Here is a 22,438-nt window from a genome sequence, read left to right as displayed (position 1 = left end):
GGGGATGCTGCGAATCGGACTGGGGGGTGGCTACTACCAGCATGTAGTATACTGTTGCCGGCTGTTGGCTTTCTATATAGAGCGATTTCCAGCCCATCTTTGTTGACAAATACCCTTAGGTCGAGGTAATGTACCTCCGTCTCACTTATGTCAGATGTAAACTTTAAGTGTAACTGATTCTGGTTAAGATCCCAAATGAATTCCTCTGCCTGTGTGGTGGAGCTCCTCCACACTAGGAAGAGGTCGTCGATATATCGACGCCATACCACAATGTGTTTGGCCCATCGCTGGTTTTCGCCAGCTAGGGCAACCTGCTCCTCCCACCAGCCTACAAAAAGATTCGCATAGCTGGGGGCGAAGCAGGTTCCCATCGCAGTCCCACTGGTTTGCCTGTACAGGTCATTCTGAAAGAGGAAAATGTTATTTCTAAGGCAGAAATTCAAACATTCTATTAACATCTTCCCATGCTCCATATATTTAGCCGATCTTTTGTCCAGAAAGTACTTAATAGCCTCTATACCTTGTTCGTGCTGTATACTAGTATAGAGGCTGGCAATATCCAGGGTGATTAATACATAAGATGATCTGATCAATCTGTCCAAAAAAGTCCTTAGTGTCTTTCACATATGATTTCAAATCAATTACAAAACCAGAAAGGAAAGAATCAATGGAAATGGACAAGTTTTCCGTGAGACTACCCTTCGAGGAAACAATGGGTCGCCCCGGTGGACACTGAAGATCTTTGTGGACCTTGGGTAATTGGTAAAAGGTCGGAATCACAGGTTCTGGATTTCTAAGGAAAAGGAATTCGTTCATATCTAACATCAGTTTGTTACGCCATTTAGTCAAGAGATCATGATAAGCCTTAATACTTTCTGCATATTCATCTTTATTGATCTTTTGGTAGTTTCTTAGATCTTGAAGCTGTCTCAGTGACTCCTGACAATATTGGTCTCGTGTTAGCAGGACAACATTCCCCCCCTTGTCTGAGGGTTTCACAATAATCTTTTTATTTCTACTCAAGTTTGCAAGGGCGTTGGTTTGTCCCATTGTTAGATTGTTCCTTGTCTTAATCCTCCTGTTGTTCCAGAGTCTGTAATTCATGAGATCTTGCGTCACAGCATCTGCAAAAGTGTCTATTGCATCATACGGCATCTGCGGATTAAACTGCGATGGAGCCTTGAAATCTGTGATTGGTGATTGTTGCTGAATGCATTGCGCAACAGGTGTCCCGATGATATCTTCGACACTCTCAACCAGTTGTTCAGTTCAGTTCTCAGATCCTCCAAAGCTTGTGCCGTATGAAGATCCTTGATGGACAGAACGTCTGTGGGGCACACTGTGGTTTTCTTTTTCGTTCTCTTCGTGCCATCAGTCTGGGGTTTCATTTTGTGAAACTTGTGTAGTTTGATTTTGCGGGTCAGTTTGAACAAGTCGATACAGGTTTGATATATATATATATCTACGAAGAACGCTCCAACAACCTCCAGCAAGCAATACAGCAACACCGATGAAGAAGGAGACGGACCACAGGGCTCAGGTACGTTGTTTTATTTAACCCAATACAGAGAGCAGCTACGCGTTTCGTGCTCCGAAAGCCCTTGTTCACACTGCAGTAGTCATAACTCTTGTTGATTTTTAAATGCCAGTGATACACACCCTCCTTCATTACGTAACTGGTCACGTGATCATAGAAAGTGAAGACATACAGGTCATTTTTCTTGCTGAATAATTCATGTTATAATTGCACCAAAAACAGTTTCTAAATGTAAACATTCGGTGTAGCTTTTATATGTTATAAGACCTGTATTTTTAGCGATTCAGCTAAAAATCATACAGCCAAACACATTTATATCTAATAGTGTATTGCACTAACTGTGAAAATACCTGAACCCAAACTATTGCTTAAATGCAATGGCTTTTCTCTTTTCCTTTCCTCAGGTCATATTATTGAAAAGGCTACAATAATTTATATACAATCTTATCGATATAATATAATAATAATGGTGCACAATAGCAAAGCAGCAATTAGTTCAAAAAGTGCAAAGAACTCTGCAAACCATGTGCAAAATAGAACCATTATATAAAGAGCAAACTGCATGATTTAGGAAGTGTATTAATATTTATAACAATAAAATACCCCAGATCCCGCGACTTCCCTGACGTACCGGAAATTACTGAATAACTTGCCCGATGCGCTGGAGAAGTTGCGAGAGAAGTGGGTGGAGGATGTGGGAGCATTGGATGACACAGAGTGGAATGCAGCATTGGCGTCGCCGCGGGAGGCTGGCGTGTCGGCTAGGTTCCGTCTGATACAATTGAAAATCCTACATAGGATATACTATACACGAACCATACTGCACAAACTACAAAGGGCAGACCGTCCAAACTGTCTCAGGGGATGCGGAGAACAGGGTACCTTCATACATACCATTTGGGGTTGCCCGGCCATCGAGGGTTACTGGCAGCAGGTGTTGCGCACCATTTCACAGACATTGGAAATCTCACTGACACCCGAACCCCGAGTATGCTTATTGAACATATGGGGGCCTAATGATGTATCGTACCACGGTCGGCTGTGGACTACGATTGGCCTCATGACTGCCAAGCGTGACATCGCGCAGAAGTGGGGGGCGGCAGAGCTTCCTACTTTGGCGCAATGGTGCAGGAATTTAGACACACTTATGGTAACGGAAAGGGCGGTGTACAAAACAAGAGCTAAAATCTGGCAGCCGTGGAATATATACAGGGGGGACATTTGTGACCCATTATCAGAAGACGAAGTAGATAGCTCTGAGGATGAGACAGAGGAGTGCTAATTGATTGCCATAACTAACCGGGGATACTGTTAGAACTTTAGGATAACTTGCTTACTGTTCAGATTAGGGTTGTGGACCACCGGGTGGGGAGTGGGTACCCATATTACGCACTACTGTGATGCCTAGCAGGATAAACTGAAAGATCTACGAATCAAAGTAAGCAGTGCGTAATTTAACTGAGTCACAAGTTGAGTTGTTGTTAATATAAAATAGAAAAGCAAGTTGATATCACATGTATGTACTACAATGAATCACAGCACGATAAATATTAATACCCGCAGTATCCGTGAACCATGTAACATTAACAGCCGGCCTCAGGGTTGTAGGCGCACATATGTATGTTATTGAAACTTCAATAAAATCTTGCATTTAAAAAAAAAATAAAAAAATACACCAGATCCCTGGGATAAAATTTTTAAAATCATATATATAACCTTCTAAAATTCATCATAACAGTATAAATAGTGCTATAAAATGAGAATAGATATAAAAATATACAAAAAGGTATGGATAAATGTAAAGAGATATAAATATAGTATAAAAAAATGGCACGATGTAGAATACTCTAAAAAAATATAAATTGTTTTTAGATAGTAGGTGAATGAACATATTCTGCTTAATATTAGGGAACCTATATATTAAGATCACCTCTAAATCAAATTATTTGGAAAGCCAGATTTAGATGGATAGAAGTTTGAACAATCAGACATATGGGAGAAAGATTTTTAAAGAAAATTGTGCATTTCTTCTGTATTGTTTAATCCATTGGGCCATTTGCTATCAAATTCCAAAATCATTTTGGTTTCCAATTGTCTTAGTAAGCGTTCTCTATTCCCTCCTCTACGCATCTTAGGGACGGCACCAACTACATAGTATTTTAGGCAGGCCACATCATTATTAAGAATGCTTTTAAAATGTTGGGCCACCGGATATGTAGGGTCACTATGTAAAATGACCCTTAGATGTTCTGTATCCTGACATGCACCTGTAGCCTGTAGCCTTTTTTCCCCATTAAATGTCTATGGGGATTTTGCAATTTCTAGACACTGCTACATGCTGAACCGCTGAACAGATTTACACCAAATGTGGAATAAAGCTAGCTCTTGGTCGAGAAAGAGCCCTTTTTGAAATTTGGTGTGAATCTGTTCAGTAATTTTGGAGGTATGAAAGAAATAACACTTTATATATCTAGGGACCTCCTCAGGTTCGCCGGTCCACGCAGATCCAATTATATATCACTTTACGTAAAAAAAGATACAAAAATTCACTGAAAAAAACATAGGTTTCAGGAACGTTATGGTTAGGTTCACGTTTTACACACACAAAACCATAGAAATTATGTTGTTATAGTTATACCTATCTGAAGAAACTATAACATGTGTGTTGAAAAGTCATCCTGTGCCCTGGGCACCCCGCAAGATTTTGCTGACTGATACTGGTGGTAACTTATTTTCACTGACTCTGGGCTATGCTTAACCAGGCCCAGGGCCAGTGCTATGTTGAAAGAGACACGTTAGAATACAGTTAAGACACCTACATGCACTAGGGTACACAATGGTATGGGGGGAACCACTGTGATTGGCATGGCCTCCCCTTTAGGCCCCTAGTATAATAATAAGGCAGGGGGATTTAAACTACCTAGAAGTCCCCAGTACCCTAGGGGATGGTAGTTTAGAGGCCAGCTGCCTTTTTCTGCACTTGAGGTACTTCAGGAAGAAGTTCTAGAAGTTTGGAGAACTTTGGACCAACTTTGAAAAAAAGCTCCATAGAGGGACCGACTCAACCTGGCCAGCCAGGCCGCATGCCTTCAACCGCGAGCCGGCCAAGCCAGTCAGGTTCATCCTGCTAAAAGCTCCATAGTTCCAACTTCCAGAGATTGACCGGGTGTAGAGAAAATCTGAAGCTGACGAACCCTCACTGGATCCGGCTACATGAGGAGCATCGAGAGACCCCGCGAGAAAAAGCTCCAGAAAAGTTTCTAAGTCCGCTCGTTGAAAAGGTGACCGGGAGCAACTGCAAGAGCCAAGCCACCTGCCTTCCATCACGTGTCGGCCTGGATTCCTGGGCTGTCCCGATGAAGCAATCTTGACATTTTTTCTAAGTCCGCTACAGGGAAGTTGTCTGGGATCTTGTCACAAGTCAAGCCGGTGAACCCTCACCGAATCCGGACTGGCTGGGAGCTTCGAGGGGCCTCAAGAAGAAAAGCTCCAGAAAAGTTTCTAAGTGTGAAGGTGGAAACTGAGACCGGGACCTGCCGTGAGCTGTAGCTGCTCAGGGCTCCATCGCGCTCGGCCTGAAACCTTGACTTTGGTCTGGTCTATCGCGAGCAGGTATCACAATATGGTGCTATAATCTTTCAAGTGCTATATTTTATTAAATCTTTGAAAATTCATATCTCCGGTTCCCTACTTTGAATTTTTGTTGTTTTGGTGTCATTTTAAAGATAAAAATATTTCCTATTTTTATAAATTGGTGTTGGATTTGTATTATGTGTTGTGTCTTAATTATTCACTGAAATTGTGTTTTTAAATGCTTTAAATACCTGTCTTTGAAGTTAAGCCTTCCTGCTCGCAGCCACGATACCAAGGGTTGAGCATAGGAATAATTTTCGAAGACCTATGCTGGGTCCTACCATGTGTTAGTGGCCTTATTGCCAGTGACAGACCTACATTTGCCCCTACCAATTACCCACTTTTCAACAATGTGCTGTTAAGTAACTTTAGGTCACAAATTTTAGTTTCTTAACATAACCATATGTAAAGCTATAACTGCTGAATTTCTATGAGATGTAGGTAAAACGCGAACCTAGCTATAGCACCCCTGTAACTTTTGTTTTTAAGTGACACACACACATACACACACACAGACACACACACCCTCCCCCTTCTCATCTCAGTTTTTAGGGGTGTTTCCTTCCTCCCATTCTCACTCTAGAAAGGGACTGGCGTCTTCAGTAAATCTCTGGGTTTGCAATACCCAAAGCATTTGTGGTGTTCAGAAGCTTACAGGGCATTCCCTACGTGTAAAACCCACTCCTCACTACCCCTCATGCCAGTAGGTTACCTCACATATTGGTGTACGAGAGTAAGTCTTTTAAGAGTGGAATACAAGCAAACAATTTGGAGAAACGGCCCCTCAGTGTTGTTTCCACCTTTGAGCTCCTAATGAAAAGAGCACATAGGCCAGTTTTAAAATCAGACATGGCAACCTGTGATGGGTGGAAGGGTCACTCAGATTAATGGAATACAAATGGCTGCAGACAATACTTGTAGTTGTATTGACATTCATTCAAACTTTACCTTATAGTGCATTCCACGCAGTTTCACTTCTGAACTGGCTTTGTCGGTCCTAATAGGTTGACTGCAAATTCTCTTTTTATATAAGATTAAGACGAGAGGGGTGCTACTCTCTGACCCCAGTAGGCAGCTGACACCATTTTAGTGAGGTCCACTAAAAAGGGAGCAGAGATTGAGAGTGAAATTCGAGCTTCATCGTTCTGGACCTTTTCTTCCCTCTCATGTGGGCCATAAAAAGGGCAGACAAAGTAGCAGAAGTAAGGTTTTATTAATCAACATATGAGCGACATGGACGTTTGGCAGCTTTATCCTCTTAGCTCTCTTTTTTTCAATGCTTCATAACCACCACATGGGCAGGCTTGTAAAGGACATGAGGTGAGTGAGTTTATATATTATCACCTTTCATATTTTTGAAGATCATAGCCTAAATGACCAGTTGCTCAGCACCACTGTCTTTTTTTTACGATATATCGAAATTTTGATATTTATATGTGCCATGGCGAAGAATTTAAGTTTAATCCCCTTGTCTGTTTTGGTCTTCCGGTTACTTTGCTTGGCCTCCTGCAAGATCCAAAGAATTATTTTTCTACATAATGCATGACCATTTTTTTTAGGTCTAAGGTTAACCAACGCCTTTTGATTTTACTAAAATTATATGTATTGTATACCTACTAATGGGGTCTTTTAGCCAGCGCTCTTTATCCATTGGTTTGCCATTGTGTCACTCACATTTTGCTTCTGCCCACCATAGCGTACAACCTAGGTCCTAGGGCAAGCAGTCTGGTAATTTCAGCCATTGGCTAGGTTCACTATGATTGAGGGTATTCAGTTATTTCACTAGGAGCACATCCACACACAAAGTAGATCCCTTCTGTGTCAGCGACTACTATGGGAATGTGTGTGATTAGAGACCAAAATTATATTTTTGCTTTTAGACAATTTTTATGTTTATGAGGCCCCAGCATCTTCTTGACTATGAAGTTTTACAAAACCATGACAAAAACAAGAATTTACAAAACCAAAAGTCTGTCCTCGCGTACCAGACCCATAGAGATGGATGCTAGTTTGAAGCCACTATTGGGAGCTGTCTCATAGTACCACTGTTAATTGCTTCACAATAGCTTTATTACTAGTTATAATGGAGCCCCGAGATGGTAAAACAATTTTGTCTAGACCTGCAAAAATCCTTTCAAGTGCTGCGATTTTGAGTATTTCAGTACAACACACTTACAAAAGTGTTACGTTTTAATTTGTTGTGTATAAATAAAAAGATGATGATGCCAAAGTTGATATCAGTTTTTACCTGATTGGTGCCTCTAAGTCTTCGAATAATCTCTTTGTAGGCTTGTTTGGTACACACTAATGAAACAATCCGCGTTCGATATTTCATGGATAAACTCCTGGAAAGACGCAGGCCTGTTATGTTGGTTGGAAACGCTGGCACTGGAAAATCAGTTCTTGTTGGAGACAAACTAACATCTCTCGACCCTGATGAATACATGGTGAAGAACGTGCCATTTAATTATTACACCACATCAGCCATGCTTCAAGGTAAGCTGAACTGTGACTAATGTGATTCTGTTTTTTTTTTTAAGTACAATACTGCTGTCAACATATTGTTTGCAAAAAATGCCACTAAGTGCACACTGGAATATTCAAAGATCTCGTGAAAGACAGATAATAAAAGATACAAAATAAAACCACAATATTTCATTATAGAATAAAACAGATAAAACACAAGCAGAAACATAATAAAAACATCACATTCAACTTGCACATATCAATTAAAAAAGTATAGGACATAAGAACGACGAGGTGCTTCAATAAGTAAAGTTTTTATTTGCACAATTAATTAAAATCATTGCAAAATGCACTCACAGAAATGACCATTACATAGTAAAAAAGGGGAGGATCTACACAAAACAATTACAAACACAGAAGAGTTATAAATTAAAAGGACAGATGATAATATCACTAGGGAAAAAACTGACTCAGACTGGTTCAAAAGACAAAGTTAGGAGAATTAATTTCTGAGATAAACTTAGCAAAACGCGCCGCCAACTGCGGGGAATCACCCCTCATGCAAGCGTCTAATGCTTCTTGGCAAGTCCTGATGTTAAGAAGCAGCCAAATTGGACGCAGCCAAAAGTTTCTTTGAGCTCTGAGTTTTTGACATATACACAGGATATGAATAAGGTTTTCGTCGTCCAGTTTTCAGAAGCGACATTGCGATGATACTTCTTTCTTGTATCCTTGGCCAAACTTGTAGGTCATCAGCGGAATTAGGCCGAAACGAAGTCGCATTAGTTGGAGTTTTGTGTGGACTTCCGTAGAAGATGCGAGATAGGACGGAAGAGTTTTCGGGGCATATAATTTGGAGACCCAAGGACCATGAGAGAGCTGGGCGACAAGTTGCTCGTCGAGTTCACTTGATAGGATTTTTGCTTGTTTGGTTAGGAGTTTTGTTTTCACGTCGTTGGGGAGGGAGGATGAACATATGTCCTTTTCTTTGAGGCATTCAAGGCATGATGTCAGATATTTACTCCAGGAAGTTTTGTGGTTACTAAAAAGTGACCATAAACAGCTCTTTAGGGTGTAAGGGCTAGTAGCATGCTTAGTTTTTAAACAATAACTGATGTATGGTGCGCTCATTATCCATCTCTGGGAAGACAATGAAAATTCTTTCCGGATTTGGGCATGGGCGGTTGAGGTTGGCAGTCGAAAAACCCTGCGGTAGCACGACGATTGAGCTCTGTCCAACCAATTGTTCATTTTGTCCTTAAATTGTATTGCACCGAAGGAGATTGTGGGGAGAAGTTTTGCTGAAATCAGTTTTATTAATGGTACTAGGTCCTGGGAGTGCAGAGCGCTTTTCGTTCTTATAAAGGCCCCTTGCAGGGAGCGAGCAACAGCCTGCATTTCAGTTGTATGCACAGAGGTTCTCCCTTTGTGGTCGATCCACACCCCCAGATACTTATAGGCAGTAATGGTTTCCAATCTCTTCCCTTCGACGAGCCACGTGATTTTTTTAGTTTTTACGGAAGATATTGTCATTGCTTTGGTTTTCGACACATTTATTTCGAGCATATTCGTGCAGCATTACTGAGGAAGGGAATCGAACAGTCTTTGAAGACCCACCTGGGTTTGATCTAGCAGAATGGTGTCATCAGCATATTGGAGAGTTTGGATCTTTCTTGACTCTATTCCTGGAGGGAAAGCACGAATGTGTGACAACCATTCAGGGAGATCCGCGAGGTACAGATTGAAGAGCATTGGTGCAAGGGTACACCCTTGTTTTAAACCTTTGGTGGTGTAGATTTTATTAGAGGTCAACCAGCTTGATGTAACTCGCACTTTTACCCATGTGTCAGTGTGTAGGGCGAATAATGCTTTCAATAATGACTGTGGAATGCCCCATCTTGCAAGTCTTTCCCATATTTTGGCCGACTTACGCTGTCAAAAGCTTTACGAAAGTCGATAAACCCAAGGTGTAGATCTTTACCTTTTGAGGTTAGGGTGGATTCTATCAGATGGGCAATACATGTTATGTTATGTTGTTATGTTATTTTATTTTATATAGCGCACGGATGCCGCAGCCAAGTGGCGTCCCGGCGCTTATGGAGATGGTAAAACACAACACAGCAGAAAATAACCAGGTGGGAAAAGGACTAAACTGTAGAAAATAGGAAGGTTTTTAAAGCCTTCCTGAAAGGAAGCAGATCAGGGATAGAGCGGAGAGGGGCAGGCAGAGAGTTCCAGAGAGTTGCCGCCAACACTGAAAAAGAACGTCCACCCATTCTAGCTCTTTTAAAGCGTGGCACCATGGCAAGATTTAACCCTAAGGATCGAAGGGCTCTGGAAGGAACATAATGGAGGATAGTCTGCGAAAGGATAGGGGGGGAAGCTGACTTAAGAATTTTAAAAACTAAACAAAGAGCTTTAAATGTAATTCTTTGCCCAACAGGCAACCAATGAAGATCTTGGATAGTTCGGCGGGCAGATACAAACTTCGGAAGGCCAACCAACATCCTGGCCGCCGCATTTTGCACCCTCTGAAGGCGAACTAGTTCAGCCTGATTCACACCCAGGAGCAGAGAGCTGGCATAGTCCAATCTGGTAAGAACCAGAGCTTGGACAATGATCTGTCTGGTGTCCGCATCAAAAAACTTGAAGATGGGTCGAAGACACTGCAAAGCACCAAAGCAAGTACCAGCTACACGTTTAGTATGGGGGGTAAAGGATAGTTTGTCATCCAGCCAAACCCCAAGGTTTCTGACTTCGGCCACCGGAGTGGGAACGGGGCCCAATTCAGAAGGCCACCATTGATCACCCCAGAGCCCACTATCCCTACCAAAAATAATAACCTCAGTCTTAGAGGCATTAAGTTGAAGCCGATTGTTCGTCATCCAGCCTTCCACCGCTTTAAGAGCGGACTGAAAGGTAGGAGCATCCATGTTGGAGTCGCCATTAAGTGACACCGCCAGCTGTGTATCATCGGCGTATGACACCATGGTGAGACCGAAACTATGGGCAACCTCCGCCAACGGCTGAACATACAAATTAAATAAGGTAGGGCTAAGGGCCGATCCCTGCGGGACACCCTGAGGAATGGGACGAGGAGCAGAAACGAAGGGAGGTGTGGATACTTTGAAGGTTCGATCTGTAAGAAAAGATCGAAACCACTCGAGTGCTATCTCTCCAACTCCAACCTCCTTGAGACGGTGCAGAAGGATCTGGTGGGACACCGTGTCAAAGGCGGCACTGAGATCCAGTAGGATCAGTGCCGCCGTTTGATCCTGATCCAGTATCTTCCTGATGTGCTCCACCACAGCCAGGAGGGCAGTCTCGGTACTGTGGCCCGCCCGAAACCCATTCTGAGAGTTATCCAATATATTAGCTGCCTGCAGATGAGATGATAAAATATGATTAGCATGCGATTCTGCTAATTTAGCCAGCCAGGGGAGCAGGGAGATAGGCCGATAGTGGTCCGATTTGGTGGGATCAAGGGCAGGCTTTTTAAGGATCGGAATGATGGTAGCTTACTTCCATGCGCTGGGAACGCTGCCAGTGTTAAAGGACAGCTCGATAAGGCTGTGCATGGCAGGATAGCAGCACTCGGCTAGTTCCCGAAATTGAATGGGTCTCATAGGGTCATCCGGAGAACCAGATTTAACTTTCGTTGTCAAGACTTTGAACTCCTCCAGAGTGGGACTGGGGATAGTCAACAGTGATGTAGAGACCGTTGGTGCAGTAGTATTCTCCCTGATAGAAGGCTGAGAGAATGACCTATAGATGGCCTCAACCTTTCCTACGAAAAACGAAGCCAGATCCTCACAGTGAGCCAAAGAGGCTTCAAGAATAGTAGTATTGTTCTTTTTACTTGTGAGGTCCTTGCATACCCTGAAGATCACCTTGGTGGGGTTCGTGCTGTTCTTTATCTCCTGCGAGTAGAGGGCAGCTCTGGCTGAGCATATAGCCCGATGGTACACTCTAGTACAGGCCCTATAGGCCGACTTGAGGTCAACATCATAAGTTTTGCGCCATGCGCGTTCTGCTTTTTTGCAGGAAGATTTGAGCGTTTTAAGGGATTCGTTGTACCAGGGACTGGAAGGACTTGATCTAGTCTTACTCCACCTAGCCGGTATAAGAGTGTCTAATGAGTGCTTTAACCACTCACAGAAGCTGTCATAACCGAGAGAGACTTCAGTAGGAGGTTGAGGATGGTGTTTTATCAAAAGCTGATGAAAATGCTCAAGGTTCAAGTTTCTCCAGGGGCGTTTGAAAAGGTCAGGAGTATTGTTTCTGAGGGAAGAAATAGGAGTAGTGATATGGATTTCGATCAAATGATGATCGGTCCAGGCCATCGGTCTAGGATGAAGCACTGCAATGTTGGTGGGGAGATTCGTCAGGACAGGATCCAGCAGATGTCCGCCTATATGGGTCGGATGTTGAACCCGTTGGTTTATTTGAAATGCTTCAAGATCTGTCAACAGGCTGTAGACTGAATTCGAGAGCGGAGCCTCCATATGCAAATTGAGCTCGCCTATAATCGTAAAATTGACCGTTTTCATAGCTAAAGAGGAGACCACCTCCAGGAGGCTATGCCGAAAGGCGGCCTCGGGGCCGGGAGGCCTGTAGATTAATAGTCCCGAAAAAGTAAAATGGGGATTCACTGTGATGTTAAAATGCGCGCTCTCACACCCTGCTATGGTGGTGGGTTTCCAAACGCAGGGGTAACAAGTTTTTACCGCCACTGCGATGCCTCCACCTCTAGTCTTGCGGTGGAGAGAGTGCAAGGTGTATCCCACAGGAAGGGCTAAGTTCATGACAGCCATGGAGTGATCATGCAGCCAGGTTTCAGTAAAGAAGAATATATCCGGATTGTCATCTGTAATCAGAGAAAATACTTCTTGATGGTGGCATGTCAGCGATCTAACATTCAGATGATAAACTTTAAGGGTAGTATGAGTGGCACCACCAACCACAGAGTCTAACTTGCGGACACAGGACGGTCTAACTTGAAAACTTAAAATAGGCTGCGGCTTGGGGATGGTAAAGGAGCAGGTGGGACACTGAAAGGGCCCACTAAGAGGATCCAAGGCGCCATGGAGGCAATCTCTTACCTCGTGGCGCAAAGAACGCAAGTATGCAGCCGACATCATCCTATGGAAGCCAGAGTCCCCTGCCCTAGCCCTGCCTTAGCGCTGACGGGCGCAGACGGGCAGGACTCTGGCGAGACTCAGGCGTAGCGAGGGCGTGACCGCTACGCTAGACCTCTACGCTCCAGGCGAGCATTAAGTAGGCGAGTGGCGGAGAAAAGCGCTAGCGCGCTAACCCCCAGACAAAGCAAGGGAACAGCCTTCCCAAGATGGCGGCGTCATGTCGTAGTCACGTGACCCAGGAGCCCCGGAGCCCGGACCCGCAAAATAGCGGTGCTGAATTTGTTTTATATGCGGTAAGGGCCAGGGGGGGTAGCAGCATAACAGTAAAACCAGGGGTAATGAAAGCAAATGAACAAAAATACAAAATAGGTAGTTAAAACAAGCACGAGCCACAGCACAGCGCTAAACGAATAAAAGTTCTGCAAACGCGGTGGTCACCTTCTCCAGGCTGACCCCGAGTCAAGGCTCACCTTAAGTAGGCGAGTGGCGGAGAAAAGCGCTAGCGCGCTAACCCCCAGACAAAGCAAGGGAACAGCCTTCCCAAGATGGCGGCGTCACGTCGTAGTCACGTGACCCAGGAGCCCCGGAGCCCGGACCCGCAAAATAGCGGTGCTGAATTTGTTTTATATGCGGTAAGGGCCAGGGGGGGTAGCAGCATAACAGTAAAACCAGGGGTAATGAAAGCAAATGAACAAAAATACAAAATAGGTAGTTAAAACAAGCGCGAGCCACAGCACAGCGCTAAACGAATAAAAGTTCTGCAAACGCGGTGGTCACCTTCTCCAGGCTGACCCCGAGTCAAGGCTCGCCTTAAGTAGGCGAGTGGCGGAGAAAAGCGCTAGCGCGCTAACCCCCAGACAAAGCAAGGGAACAGCCTTCCCAAGATGGCGGCGTCACGTCGTAGTCACGTGACCCAGGAGCCCCGGAGCCCGGACCCGCAAAATAGCGGTGCTGAATTTGTTTTATATGCGGTAAGGGCCAGGGGGGTAGCAGCATAACAGTAAAACCAGGGGTAATGAAAGCAAATGAACAAAAATACAAAATAGGTAGTTAAAACAAGCGCGAGCCACAGCACAGCGCTAAACGAATAAAAGTTCTGCAAACGCGGTGGTCACCTTCTCCAGCATATCAGGTTGTCCTCAATGTGGCACCCTCTTTGGAAACCAGTTTGGGTGAAGGGGACCAAGTTGTTATTTTCCGCCCATTCGGAGAGTGCAGTTAATAGGATACTAGCATATGCCTTCCCGTCCACGTCTAGGAGGGCTATCATCCGATAATTATCGGGGTTGGAACGTGAGCCTTTTTTGTGGAAGGGAACGAGGAGCGATCCTTGCCAAGACTCTTATTATTATTATTATATAAAATTTGTAACGCGCGCAGTTACCCAGGGGCATCCCGGCGCTGTGAACACAGAAAAGAAAGGCTCTTACTCAGTCCTACACCGGAAACAAGTGTGTTTTCAAGAGTTTCCTAAAGTGCAGGATGTTAGGCTCAGCGCGGATCTTAAGGGACTCTGGGATAGGGCCACCCAAAATTGCGGCCTTGTAAAGGGGTGTCAAAATCTTTTCCGGCGGAGGCTTTGAAATTTTGGGTCGGGATTCCATTGGGACCGGGGGCGCCGCCCGAGCGCATTTTCTTTATTGTTCTAGTTATATCGTCCGTTAGTGTATTGATGAGGGCTGTTGCTCCGTCCTGATTAACTAGTTGATCAAAGATGGCCGGGCTATTAGCACTCTGACCATCTGGTGTAGAATAGAGCGCTTTGACATAGGACTCCCACTCCGCGGGGGAGATGTTAGTTGCGGTAGGAGGTTTGGTTGTTTGACTAGCCTTGTTAACCCAATTCCAGAATTTCCTTTGATCTTTAGACTTTATAATCTCAAAGGCTATTGCCCAATGCTGTTCTTCTTCCAATTTCTTTTGAGTAAAGCGAGCCTTCTTGTAGGCTTTTCGTGCAGCGATAATGTCCTCCTTCAGAAGTTTATGATCACTTTCATTGTAAACAATTATTCGTTGAAGCTTATTTAGTTTACTCTTGGCAGTGATTGTGTGTTGTTGTTGCACTGACAGAGTTGTCGGGGTCGGGATATCCTTTAAGCAGATGTTTAATGGTTTTGAGGTGAAGTGGTCTCTAAAGTTGGTCAGTATAGTTTCCCAAGTGGGGGCCGTCACATGGCTAATGTCAGCCAGGAGCCCTCTGTTGTCCACCTCCGTTTCGATTGCGTCCTGGTTGCTTTCTGACCATCGGAGTTTCTTCACACTCTGTAGGCTAGAAGCTGCCCCTATCGGATTTGTGGTCGGGCGTTGACGAGGGCCCAAGGCAATGCTGCATGTTAGAATGGCGTGATCACTATCTGGAGAAGGCTTTACCAGGAATTGGCGTACTAGATGGAAGGCCGTTAACGATTTCCATATATAGTCTAGGGTGGCCATTCGAAAAAAGGATGTATGTGAGTATGCCGCCGGTCGATCAGTAGCGATCCTTCCATTGAGAATACGCAGACCAAGATGGTTCAGTTTTGTTGCCAATTGTATTCCATTCACATCCTTTCGATGGTACTGGGATTTTGTCTCCGGAATTGCCCACATTGCATTAAAGGATGTTATTTGGGAGGATCGGGCTGGGTCGGTTTCCATTAGGTTTGCATTAAAGTCGCCCGTTATCAGCCACAGGTCGGTAGGGTATAGACTTTCAAGATTATACATTATTGGGAGTATCGTACTCAATAAATATCCATAAAATCAAATACTAAAATAGCATGGATTTACGCAAATAAAGTGTATTCTTTAAGAAAGAACCAACTGTCTTGCACCTAGTTGTTGAAGAAAATTCAGCAAAACTCTACACCTCCTAAACTTGTTCTTGCGCCATAACAGAAGTAAAAGGCGTTTAGTGAGAAGGATATGCAATTTGGAGAAAAAGACAAAGTGTAGTAAGGTCTGCAGAGATGCTCTATTACTTACCGGTAATCTTCATTACTCCGGGTCCCGTTGTCCTCGTCCCATTCATTACAAAGTGGAGATGCCCATCTCCCGACAGAAAAAAACAAGAGGAAAGCTGGGGCACTAATACTGCCCCTCCCCGTCGGGAGTACATAAGCAGTACTTACCCAGCAGCCCTCTTGTACTAACAAGCCCAGACAGGAAGGCCGGCCGCCCCGGAGGGAGGGAGGGGCGCATGAATGGGACGAGGACAATGGGACCTGGAGTAATGAAGATTACCGGTAAGTAATAGAGCATTACCCCCAGGTCCCTTATGTCCTCATCCCATTCATTACAAAGTGGAGAAATACCAAAGCAGAAATCCGGCCTTCCGCACGTACAAGCACACCCAGGAAACCACAACAAAGCAGTAATCCAAGGGCGCACCGAGAAGGAGGAAAGGGAGACCGCAAAGAAACAACCGGACCGCAACCCAGCACAGGACAGCAGGGAAGCACCGGAGACAAAGAAAAAGGCCAGGGCTCCAAAAAAGAAAAGAGGCCGCCAATCCGAGAAACCGGAAACTGGGACCGGGACAAGGACACAAAGGACCCGCCAAAACAACCCACCGGAGAAAGCCGCCAAGGCCGGAACCAGCAGAAAAGGCCACAGGACCCGGCAGACCCATAAGGAAACTAAGACAAACCGGCAGAAAGCCAAAGAAAAGAACGGTCAACAGAGCGCAGGCACAAGCCCCAGACCAAAAAAGGAAGGAGAAAGCACAGGCCAGAAAACCGGCCAACCCCCAAAAACCAAAGGACACGACCCCAAGACACCGGAGGCCGAAACCCGGCCGAGGAGGCCCAAGAAGCAACAAGAACCCGGGAGCCGAACAGGACCGAGAACCCTTCCCAAAGAACAGGGAGGGGGAAGAACCCCAAAACCCCAGAACCCAGCCGAAAGCCCACCAAGCAAGGAGAGGCCAACAAGACCGGAACAAAACCAAGAAACCAGGAAGGTCACAGAGACAACGACCACAACCCCAGAAAAACCCCAACCCCAAAGGGAGGGAACACAAGGCAGAAGGGGAGCAAAGAGCAACCGGGAAACCCCAGCAGCTGCCCAATGCGCCGGGAGGGCAGCACAAAAAGAAGGCGCCCACACGGCACAGGACCACCCAGGAACCACACACTCAGGCCAGTCAAGCAGCAAGGGCAGGAGCAGCGGAAAAAGAAAGGCCCAGGGTGCAAAAAACAGGGCAACAATGCCAACAGAACCAGGAAGCCAGGACCAGAGCCAAGCAGCCAGACCACACAGGCGGAACGGCAGGCCCAAGCAAACCCCAGAAGGGGCCCACACAGCGCCCAGAGGAAAACAAAGGGCAGGCGGAAAAGGGAACCCCCAGCACAATACCGCCAGACCAAACAGAAGGCCAAAGCGGAAGCAGAAGGAGAAAAGCAGAGGGCCAAGCAGCAGGAAACAAAGATAACCCGCAGCCAGGAGGGAGGGACCCGCAGAGGCCAGAGCATCACAGAACCGCACCCAAACCAGAGAGGAAGGGGGGGCGGGGCACCCAAACAGACCCACACCGGGAACAGAACCCGGGGAAGCAAGGGAGGAAGAAGCGAGCCAGGACCCCAGAACCAAGAAAGGAACAGGAGACGTCCGGCAACAAACCCCCACAGCAGGCCGAAGGACAGCACAGCTGGAAAAGCCGGAGGCAGAGCCCGAGGCCACCCAGAACCAGCAAGAAGGCTGCAGAGCCAGAACCACAGAACCTCACACAGGCCCACAACACCGGGGAAACAAGTCCGGGAAGAGAACCAACAGCCGGAGGAGGCCCACAAGGAACCACCAGGAAGCGGCCCCAACTGCAGAACACCCCGCCAGGACCCAAAGAGAGAGACAGCAAGGAAGCAGAGCCCAAAAGGGAGCCCAACAAACAGGAGCACCAAGCCCCAGCTGAAACATCAGACAGGCACCCCCCAAGGGAACCAGGCGAGACCAGAACAACTCAGGGAGTCGACAGCACCCAGCAGCCCCAGAAGGCCAGGCAGGCACCAACCTGGCCCGCCCAAGCACAACCACCGCGCAGACAGCGGAGCACGGGGACAGCACATCAACCCGGAGAATAGGAGGCACAACAGGAAACGGCAGCAGCCAAGAGGCCCCAGCCAGGAACAAACCAGGCAGGCACCACGGCAGAAACAGGAGGTGCGGACAGGAAACCCCAGAAGCAAGCCAAAGGCAAGCACAGGGGGAGCCAGTGCATAAGCAGCCCGGCCAAGCACACAGAAATGGCCCCCGGACAGCACCAGAAGCCACAGGCCGGAGCAAAGGGAAGGCCACAGCAACAGGAAAACCCAGGCAGGCACCCAACCAGGCACCCGTCAGGGAAAAGACGAGAACAAGCGTAGGCAGGGAGGAACAGAACCCGAGGGTACAGAGCACCCCAAAGAACCCCCGGCACGACACTGGCAAGCACCCAAGAGAGGAACCAGGCGCATCCCAAGGGACGGGAGGAACAGGGCCAGGAACCAGGAGCCCCAAACGCCCACCATCCACACAGAAGCCAGGAAGGGAGAAACCAGGACACCCAAGCGGAGCAGAGGCCACAAGAGCCAGACTGCAGCGGAGGCAAGGCCACTGAGGGAGAACAGCACGGCAGGCCAACCGGAACCAGGGGAGCCCACAGGACCCCCCCCACCCCACCCCTGCAGTGGTCCAAGGAGCAGGAAAACCGATCCACCAGCAGGTGGGGCAGGGAGCCCGAAGCAGAGGGGGAACAGAACGCACCTCCAACAGGCCGACGCCGAAGAATGTAAATGTAAATGTAAATGTGGGTGTACTTGTAAAGCGCACTGTGACTCCATGGAGTATCCTGGCGCTGAAGACCGCTGGGGAACCCGTCCTGGTTTTCCCTGTGAGATGGTCCCTTTCTGGGTATCTCCAAGGTGAAACCAGGCATTCCCGGCGTCTGTGGGGGGCCGTTGTAGTGATGAGGCAAGCTTAATGCCCAGAGTTGCCGAGTGTGTTCCCTGGTTAGAGTAGGCACCGAGGCGAGAATTATCGAGTCCGTTTTGACCCTGGTCCACGACCCTGCCACGTCAGGAATTGAACCCTGGTCCCGGGCCGTTCTCTGCTTACGGGTCTGTCGCCTCTAACCAGTGAGCCACACCACTCCACTCCAGAAGAGAGAAGCCCCACCGAGATAAGATCAGCAGAGGTCAAGGCGCAAGCCAGCAGGCAGGAAAACCCCAACAACACAGGGAATCCCAGGAGCAAGCAAAGGCAGAGCCAGCGAAAGGAAACAGCCACCACAGAGGCGACCGGAACCCACGCCAACGCGAGGCAGCCCACAAACATAAAGAGCGAATGCCCACAGAGCCGTCCAGAGCAGGGGCACCCCCGAAGAAGAGAACCAGAGGGAGCAGACCCCCGGAACGCCCACCACCAGAGAACAGCAAGACCCGGGGCGGGCCGGAGGTAAGGCCGAAGGCCAGGAATAAATGACAAGACACACTCCAGAAGGTAGGCCAGGCAACACCCCGGACAGCAGGACAACAGCGTCCAGACTCGAACCCACGGGCCACGAGCATCAAGCATCAGGCCAACGCCATGCAGCACCTAGAGGAAAAAAAGGGGGGCGAAAAACAGCCAGAGCTGGGGCCAACAACACAACAAGTCCCCACCTCAAAGCAACCAAAACCAGGCCAAGGCTAAGGCACTGCACCCAGGACATCCAACAGAGTGAACAGATAACGAAGAACATGCACAAACCCCCATAGCCACACCACATGTCAAAAACACGAGGACTGGCAGGACTCTAGCGAGACAAATTCTGAGCCGCAGCGGAACAGAGGGCAGGAGATGTGAACTGTGAATGTACACCATGGCACCCGTACAGCAAGTTGTAATCCTCATCCCACAACCACAGAAGCCCGCCTCCACTGGACAACAGCAGGGAACTGGAACAAAGGGACGACCCACACACAGCGCCCAAAGGACACACGCCTGGGAGAAAACATACAGAGAACACATGAGGCGCAGCCAGCAGATTCGAACACCGCCTCTATTGATCAGAGATCAAAAAAGCCACAGCTTCACACAGAAGCATGCACATAGACCTTCATCCGGGCGGCAGCCAAAATGAGGGAAGGGAATAGCAGCAGCCTGAAGACACCAGGGACAGCAACCACCACGGAGCACTCCAGCAGCTGAACGAGCGCGGACAGGTACTTAAAACATGCGCTTTTAGAAGGGTCATGCATAGAGTCAGTAGCTGTAACACAGACAGGGTGAAAGCAGTCTTCGCAGGCATCACAACCCCATGCTCCGAACAATGTCAGGCTGGAAACAAGAGACTGAGCCACAGAACAGTTGAAAACATGTATGGGAGAAAATACAGCCCCGGACACCCCGGCACAAACCCCCGCGCAGGCAGCCACGCTCCGTAAGCTGTGCAAACTGAAAGAAAACAGGCAGGAACCACCCACAGGCCGACAGCAGCACCAAAACAGCCCTCCAAGTGCGCAAGCCAGAAGAAAAAAAAAAGAACCCAACATCGGGACTCACCCGGAGCGAGGGCCAACCTCAGGAACAAGGCCCCCACTCCACCTACATCCCAGAATCCAGCAGGAGTTAAAGCGTCCTCGGCATGCATCACAACCACCATGCTTCGTACATCTTCAGGCTGGATACTAGAGTCATATAAATCAAGGAAGCAAGTCAACATCACATCAAAAGTCACCAGGAGTTCAAACGCTCCAAGTGCGCAAGGCAGGAAAATAAAGAATCCGAAAACGGGACTTACCCAGAGCGGGGGCCAACCCCAGGAACAAGGCCCCCCACCACCGTCTGGCGAGAATCCAGTAGGAGCCCATCCAGCGAGGCACCGCTCCCCGGCCAGGCTCGGGAAGCCGAGCCCGCGACCCGGAAGCAACCGGGAACTCCGGCACAAAGGGCCGGGAGGTGCAAGCAGCATACAGCAAAGCCGTGAACTCCGTCCTCCCAACACCGGCACCAAACAGAGACTGTCTCCCAGCAAGCCCAGCAGGCCAGGAGGCAGTCCAGGGAACCCCGCGCCCATACAGCCAGGCAGCTGGGCGGGGGGAAGAAGAGAATCCACTCAAGCCCAGCAGGAGCAGCACCAGCACACCATCCATTCTGTCGACAGACAGAAAAAAAGAACAGGAGGGCTGCTGGGTAAGTACTGCTTATGTACTCCCGGGGGGGGGGGGGAGGGGCAGTATTAGTGCCCCAGCATTCCTCTTGTTTTTTTCTGTTGGGAGATGGGCATCTCCACTTTGTAATGAATGGGACGAGGACATAAGGGACCTGGGGTAATCACTCATCACAGGGACAAAATAATATATCAGTAGAGGCAAATTGTCAAGGATAGAAGCCATCTTATAGAGCCCACTCGGAAGCGCGTCAGTAGTATCCGCTCCCAAGTGTTCTGTACAACAGTTAGGGAGCCACTGCTTCAGTAGATTAAAGGAGGCAGTAATCTTGAACTGTTGGTTTCATTACCTCGCCCCCCTCCCCGAGCCTATCTATAGGATAAAAGCAGTCCTTGAGCCATCCTTGGTCCCTCTTAGTGATACTTTCTTGGTTTTCAAATATATACGGACAACCTAAAGCGAGGGTTGTCTCTCTGATATACCTAAGCCAGAGGATGTTAGGGCCATGTAGGCAGGAGATGGAATCAGATATAATTGCGCGATTGACGCCAGCCTCATCATTTAGCCAAATTGAGCACCATGATAACAATGGGGCAAGATTTACTTGGTCCTCCACATATTCCAGGCCTAGCTGCTGATGCGCTGTATAGTGGGGGGTGGAGGGTAAACAACCAGTAACCGCCTGCAAACTCTATTCTCCTCCACTTGCACCCTACAGGCATCCCTACATCTACAGATCTCGAACCATAAGTCAGAGAGGGGAGACATTTCCTTCTGTCTATTTCGAGAATGGGGGGTAAATGGTTTACATCCCAAGGCGTCAACTAATCCAAAAGATGGATCCAACAGCTCACGCGTAGCGATTTATCCTGCTGTCTATACACGGGATCCAGGTGCATGCCTCCTCATACAACTAACCTTAGATAAGGAAACTGGCTCACTCTCTCAATTAGAAAAATTGGCCTGTAAGTACATTGTCCATAAAACTCACAAAACTAGATATTAGTAACTTTAGGCTGTTGACAGTCATAGCATGCAGCATGGCGTCGTCCTCGTAAAGAAGCGCCAGCATTGCTTTGTTTTAAACCACGGCATATCAGTCCCCACATTCACCAGACCAGATTCAAGGTGGTTTATATATAACAAGTATAGAATAGGGTAAGCACGCACCCTTGGCATGCACCTCAATTAAGCAGAAATGTGGGTGAGGACTCTCTATTTTCACCATACCTTGCGGCTTTACTTGTTAGCTTGACCGGTATCCTACCTTCTCAAAGGGATTTTATTTTCATGTAACAACGCTAACTGCAGTATGGTGCCACCAATTCATAGGCCCCTCCTGGGGGAATAATCAATACATTTTTGAATGGGGTACAGATTGTTTCAGCTAGGTGAACCTAGAGGCCAAGGCGTGTCAATAGAGATATCTTGGGCCCTGTTGTGTCTTTTCTCACAATGATTTTAGCTCTCTGTTCCTGGCAGCGGGCTCTTATTTAGTTGTTGTCTGGAGACTTATTTCAGACTACTCTTGTCTCTTGAAGAAGAGCTTCACAAAC

General features: G+C 47.3%; 1 protein-coding gene across 1 annotated transcript in view; it reads left to right on the top strand.

Moving 5' to 3' along the window:
- Positions 1-22,438, top strand: part of DNAH9 (dynein axonemal heavy chain 9) — a 1,695,107-nt gene that overhangs the window by 794,792 nt on the left and 877,877 nt on the right. Inside the window, exon 38 of the mRNA XM_078654721.1 lies at positions 7,459-7,666. Within this exon, the coding sequence (XP_078510847.1) occupies positions 7,459-7,666 (208 nt within the window). The remainder of the gene's footprint in view (positions 1-7,458; positions 7,667-22,438) is intronic.

The sequence above is a fragment of the Lissotriton helveticus genome, chromosome 7 (assembly GCF_964261635.1).
Source record: "Lissotriton helveticus chromosome 7, aLisHel1.1, whole genome shotgun sequence".
Lineage (NCBI taxonomy): Eukaryota > Metazoa > Chordata > Amphibia > Caudata > Salamandridae > Lissotriton > Lissotriton helveticus.
The sequence above is the reverse complement of the archived record's forward strand: the minus strand, read 5'-3'. Positions and strand labels throughout refer to the sequence as shown.